Source organism: Sinocyclocheilus rhinocerous, unplaced genomic scaffold (genome assembly GCF_001515625.1).
Source record: "Sinocyclocheilus rhinocerous isolate Xijiao unplaced genomic scaffold, SAMN03320098_v1.1 scaffold43, whole genome shotgun sequence".
Lineage (NCBI taxonomy): Eukaryota > Metazoa > Chordata > Actinopteri > Cypriniformes > Cyprinidae > Sinocyclocheilus > Sinocyclocheilus rhinocerous.
The window spans coordinates 60,976-67,653 of record NW_015628370.1 but is presented as its reverse complement, the minus strand read 5'-3'; the positions used below and the strand labels follow the sequence as shown (position 1 = coordinate 67,653).

The 6,678-nt window shown below is 36.8% G+C and overlaps 1 protein-coding gene across 1 annotated transcript in view; it reads right to left on the bottom strand.

Moving 5' to 3' along the window:
• Positions 1-6,678, bottom strand: part of LOC107737767 (voltage-dependent P/Q-type calcium channel subunit alpha-1A-like) — a 115,608-nt gene that overhangs the window by 96,050 nt on the left and 12,880 nt on the right. Inside the window, exons 2-3 of the mRNA XM_016549389.1 lie at positions 1,391-1,496; positions 1,057-1,196 (exon numbers count right to left, since the gene is read on the bottom strand). Coding sequence (XP_016404875.1) covers positions 1,057-1,196; positions 1,391-1,496 — 246 coding nt within the window. The remainder of the gene's footprint in view (positions 1-1,056; positions 1,197-1,390; positions 1,497-6,678) is intronic.

The window sequence follows — 6,678 nt, the reverse complement described above, 5'->3', positions numbered from 1 at the left end:
TAATAATAATAATAAAACATAGGCCCACAATGAAGTAGTATCATTAAGAAATTCACATATTAAACTGAAGTTTTATTAACAAAATGACAATTTTGTTTATAAAATTTGTAACGCAAATATAATGGATTTCCCCTTTTAAAACGATCGTAGTTTGTGGTTCATTGTTATTAAAACAGATCAGTCATAAAGTAGTACAATGGCAAATTCGCATTTATTAAACCTCTAACTCTTATTAACAAATTGAAGAAGACGGAGCCTATACTTGCGTTGTAACCCAAATAAATAAGGTTTCCCTTATTTAAAACGAATGCTTAGTTTGTGGTTCATCTTTGTTTTTTAATGAAAACACAGCAACAATAAAGACCAACTCAGTTATTTTAAACGAAGAAATGAAACGTTTATTAACAAAAGTTCTCTTGCGCTTTTGGATCCGCCACCAGTCATTTCGCTTCACTCTCGTCACGTGACTCCTGCAGCTCCGAGCTGCTTGGAACAGACGCGCGGCGCCTCAGAACTGTGGCGTCCCATGTCCAGCTGAACTAAATTGATTTTATTTTTTTATTTCTTGTAACACCGACTACAGGACAAAGCCTGTGTACTGCACTTATAACTTCGCTCCTGGGAAAACTCGACCCTCAGCCCCCCCTGCTCAAAATACGTTCCCGCGGCTATGAAAGCAGGTGGCAGGGACAGAAAAAGTATCAGTATTTCACAGCAAAACAGTGCTTGCCATACCAGAAGAGCCAAGTACCAACTCAGTTCGGACTGCTTTGAAACAATGTCATGGGTATTTGTGCAGACACTCTGTGAGCATTAATACTGAACTTCTTAAAAGAATGAGAGTGTTCAACAGCATACTGTTTTTTGTTGTGCTATCAAAATTTGTATGAAGGATTGTAAAATTTCCCTAGTACTTTTACCTGATTTGCTAAATCCTTTAGTGAATCAGGTGCTAAAACAATGCAGACGACGTGTGCGCATAAATAACTGTATCAGTAGGCGCAATTTATTCTTAGTGAATGCTTCAAGCATGCGGATGTGTTTGTTCTGACTTACCCAGTAAGCACCACTACAAAGTCCATGACATTCCAGCCATTGCGTAGGTACGAGCCCTTATGGAAGGCAAAGCCCAAAGCCAAGATCTTAATGCCTGACTCGAAACAGAAAATGCCGATGAAGTAGGGTTCTGTGTCCTCCTGTGAGAGAGGAACACAAAGGGACGGACAAAGAGAAATAAGAGTGTGTAAACATGAATTAACCCCTGGATTTCTGCAAAAAGAGTGATACATCAGAGACCAATTAGATCCTGTGTTTTCTGCTGAATTACATGGCTTCTGGTTTTACAATATACGGAAACAAAGAAAGACTGATCAACACAACCGGAACTCACCAAGCGCTCTGACATGGGTGTCTTGTCCCTTTCTGGAAGGTGCTGTTCCAGGGCCAGGACGATGCAGTTGGCGATGATGGTAGCCAGGATCATGTACTCAAATGGAGTGAGAATCACAGGTCAAGGAAAACGTTTAAAACAACAGTTTTGCAAAGGACAGATGGCTGACATTCCAGAAAACAACATGTATAAAATATAAACAATATAAATATAATAATGAATAATAAATATAAATATAAATTCATATTTAAAAATATCATATTAAATGATAAATAGATCACATATATATAAATTCAAGTATTCTGTATTGTGGAATTGATGTAAATATTTTTTGCAGCTTCTAAAAAGCAGTACTAAAAAATGTTTTGTGATCTTATTTTTAAGATTTAATCCCTTTATTTTAAAAAAATGGTAAAACAACTTGCAGACTCTTTAAGGGATATGTAAACTTAGGAGCAACTGTACTGGCTCTCTAAACCTCAGTGAAGAATCAATACATCTGATACTGAGAGGGCAGACATTCAAACAATCTCTCTAACCTGATTACTTCGCAAAATCACATTAAGTCCCTTGCACTAAATACAGGTCAAGGTCATATGCAGCAGTGGTTTTACAGAGGTTAACTGAGAATCAAGTCCAACCTCACTGAGAAAATGCTTCACAAAGCAAACGTAGCATCATGCTCACCCTGCATGGACCAAACAACATCAAGCAGCATCTCCTTGCGGCTGGCTGAGCCTGGCGAATAAGCTGGTATTCATGCTGAAGTAATACATGCTGTAGATGAGTATGAGTCAGGCATATTATGTATGCTTTAAATTACCTCATCACTCGCCACTTATATTTACTGCAGGCCAATTTGTGTATGTGTGCATGTGTGTTGAGAGCCAGCACAAGCTTAGAAGTTTAGAGTCTTCTGTGTGATTCAAAGTGACATGCCTCTTTGGCTCACTATACACAAGAACTTCAGGGTGGGTAAGATTTGGCTATCAGGACTGATACACACACACACACAAGCTCTGTTAGAAAACCTAGAGAGCTATGCAGATGGTATTTTCAAATCGCAACATAAAAGAGGGAGCAACACATCGTTTATTTTTATGTTATGATATTTGGAATAAAAATGTGTCAAAAAAATGCACAGATTAATTGTTCATAATAAGATAAATAACATGCATTTAAAGAATAAACAGAGTGAACTTTAATTTCATGCCTGCCGGTGTTATTTTATTATTACTATACTATTATAGTTTTTAATAATATTTTGAATTTTTAGATTTAACATTTGAGTAATTTTGTTAAGTGTTTTTGTCAGTTTTATTCATTTTTTAATGTCTATGTAGTTTTGTTCTTTTTATGTCAGTTTAAATTTTTGTTATTTGAGTAATTCAACTTAAACTAAACAAAAATTAGAAAGTTGCCTTGGTCAGTTTTTTTTATACTTTTCACTTAACATTTATTTTATTTTAAGAAATGAAAATGCTGTTATGGTTTTAGTTTTAGTTAACAATATTAGCCGTTATGCTGACTTTAATGCATCTCCCAATGCAAAGGCTTTACCAAAAAGGTTGGCAACTTAATTTTGCCACTTTCCAAGATACTCGTTTTGAACTAATTCTAAGGCAGAATATCACATTTGCTTTATGACTACATGACACAAACCCAGAATGCATTGCAGTGAGCTCAGTGCAAAAATCTTTCCAGAGAGAAATGTCAATTAAAATTATAATCCATTCAATACCAAAAACAACCTAATTAAAAACTCTCTGTTTTTATTTGTGTGTGCTATGCATTTTTATGCCTTGTTTGTATCTTGAATTTACTGAAATACAATTAAAAATAAAAATATTTAGACCGAGACTTGTCATTTGCACTTATATATTGTTGCTCTTTTGTTAGTTTTGACTGCTTTTATTGTCCTCATTTGTAAGTCGCTTTGGATAAAAGCGTCTGCTAAATGACTAAATAAATAAAAATAAATAAAAAAATAAATTCAAAGCAGGCAATGCATTCTGGGAAATGAAGTGTTTTTCCAACGTGGTCCACAAAAAATATGCTATACCTATAAATCTCTAGACTGTCAATCAAGTCTTCCTGAAGCCAACATTTAAAGTTTATCTTGACAAAGTTGGCTTTTCTAGTTAAAAATTACAGTTATACAAATTTCTTTTGATTTTAATTGTCCTTCCTTACACTGAGTTGAAGTTTACATACCGTTTGCTACCTCAGTTCAAATTCAGGAATTTAAAAGGCATGCTTAATTCAGTTTTGAATGACACAACCCACACCACATTGGCCTGTTGACCTCCAGAGACAAAAATCACCATCAGAGAGTGAACAGGTTGTAGTGTGTAAAACAGCATGAGGCTTTAAGGAGAAAAAAGGGAGAATGATTCATTATAGTGTGGCATTAGCTGAAATATCTGTCGAGGCAGAGAGAGAAGGAGAGATCAGGCCGGCTTTCAAAGGCTCTGTACAGTAAAGACTCCAGCTCCTGTAATACCCGGCAGTCCGTCCAGCATTACAACACATTAACACCCTCAGTGCCTTTTAATTAGCCTGCCTGGCCCCTGCTCCGAGTGTGTGTGCATGTTCTTCCACATGCATGCGTAATAATATCAGTGTTGTCGTGTGTGATCATTCTAGTGTCTAATTTAAATACTACTGTTTGTGTGCGTGAGGGTGTGCGTTCGTATGCCCACTGGGATGATGAAAGCAAAAGTGGTGCACTCTTCTTCTATCTCTAGAAGGGTGGATGAATGGACACCTTGTTCCCGCTCTAGAGGCCCGTGTGTGTGATATGGCTGCAGAGTGTGATGTGGCCGAAGTATGTGTTTTGGTGCTTTGAAGACCCGTCCCGCTCTCACTCTCTTGCGTTGTCAAAAAGGTGCCCATTTAAAGACAGGATGAACATGAGACAATGCTATGATGTGCTCCGCCAGAAAACTTTAATTATGAACCCACCTTCCTCCCTCTGCACAACACTATATATAGCAATACCATTGAGATAAAAGTAAGCGGGAGACAAAGGAAGGGAGAAACGGTCTTTTCTCTGCCTGTGTGCATGTGTTTAAAGCAGCGTCAGTGGCTTGTGAATGCTATCTGGATGCTCTGAGAGGTCATTCCTGTTAGGAGTGAGGTGACAGCTGGTACAGGAGGTCAGGATGAAAACTCTCACAATGCAGGGGTCTTAACATGGTAGGTTATTCTGATGCCTCCCAAGATACCTAGTTTTCCACAAATTCTACATCAACAGCGAATGTATCCTTTGTGAAAAAACACAATTCAAGAACGCAATGTGCAGAGATTAGTGGGAAATTTTTTTTATCCAAGATGGTGGATGAAGCAAAGAAAAGGCTTATTATAAATATGCTTTTCAATATTTTAAATACAATTAGTTCATTTAAAAAAGACAGAGATTTCATAAAAATGATTTAAAATAAACTACTTTAAAATATATTTGTGTATGTAGGCAGAGAGAAATGAAAGGGGTGGTTCAGTGTTTTTTTTCTAGGCTTGATTGTGTTTACGTCCATGTTTAACGCTTCTCATAGCTATGTGAAAATAAGTGTATAATTGTAACTGTTCATTGCTGGATCTGAGCTGAATGAGAGAGAGAGAGAGAGAGAGAGAGAGACATGCAGAGCGTGTGCAGAGCAGGGGGACGTGTGGAACAGTATTAAGAACCGCTTTGGTTTTGAAACTTGTGAATCCATTAGAATGGTTAGAAGACAGAATCGCGATTCATATATGAATAGATTTTTACGTGCACCTCTAGTTTTCTCTTCCTCTTTTCTAAAGCATGGCCTCGTCCCCTTTGCTGCCTTTTCCCGAGGGCGGGGGTTTATCTGGGTTTGTGATGTCACGAACCCGGGAAGTAACTTGTTGTAGTCCATACCAGCCATTTTTGTAAGCATTAAACTGCCAGAATTTTAAAAGACGATATCTCCATTTGCACTGAACTTTCAGCTTTGTAACTTTGCAGATCTTGTTTATGCTCAAACAGCAACATTACACACTAACTAACGTTAAAAAAGTCAAATCGCAATGAACCAACCCGTTTAATACTTTAATTTAGCAGGTGTTGCATTAAACTGTGAAGACATTTATAACATTACAAAATATTTTTATTTCAAATAAATGGTGGTCTTTTGAACTTTCTATTCATCATTCTGAAAAAAAAAATATTAATAAAAATATTAAGCACTTCAACTGTTTTCAACACTGACAATAATAAAATAAATGTTTGTTGAGCACCAAATACTGAAGGATCATGTGACTGAAGACTGGAGCAATAACTGCTGAAAATTCAGTTTTGCCATCACAGGAATAAATTACATTTTAAAATATATTCAAATAGAAAACACTTATTTCGATTGTAATAATATTTGACAAGTTATTACTGTTATTAAACTAATAAAAGCAGCCTTGGTGAAAATGATACTTTCAAAAACATTTTTAAAAAAAATTCAAATGTCCTGTACTCATCTTTTCCCTCTGAATCTATCGTTCTCACACTCTCCCATCATCCTATGCATCACGTCAATCTCTTTCTCCATTCCTTCCTCTCTCTGCCCTGTCCCCTCAGTCTGCTGCTCCCTCGCTCTATACTTCTCCCACTGAACCTGTGCATTCATCATCTCCCTCATCAGCCCATCTTCATTCAGCCAAGTGCAGTCTGCACCGTCAGCACAGCCGCCTGACACACCGCTCCACAGAGAGATGGATGGAGAGAGATGGAGAGACAAGTTGAGACAAGAAAGACTGAGTGAAGGAAAAGAATATAATCTGCAATGGGACCAAAAAACAGAAAGATTCAGATGAAGGTGGAGGACACACACAGGGAGGCATTACACAAGAGAGACAGATTTTGATCTTTGAACAGTTTGAAAAGAGTTGGTAAACTGAAGTTGCAAAAGTTTACGTCAGCATGAAATTAAAATCCACCTATTCATGAAATTTTTCAGCTGCATGTGATTTTTTCATTTATTTATTTGTTTTATTTTGACCTTATAATTTTTGATTAAGCTGGATCTTCCAATGAAATGACAGACTTCTCTCTGGTGACGTATGCCAGACTTCTCCAAACATTTAGTTTCCATTAAACTCCACACCATTCTTACAATTGACTGCAAACTCACATTCAGCTCTGCCTCCATCCAATCAACAACCAATAGATAGAACCAAGTCGTGCCTTACTTTTTTCCTTTAAAAAAAATAAATAAATACAAATAAATAAATAAAAATAAAAAACGCTTTGCAGGTCAATCAGATGGTCTCTTCCTATA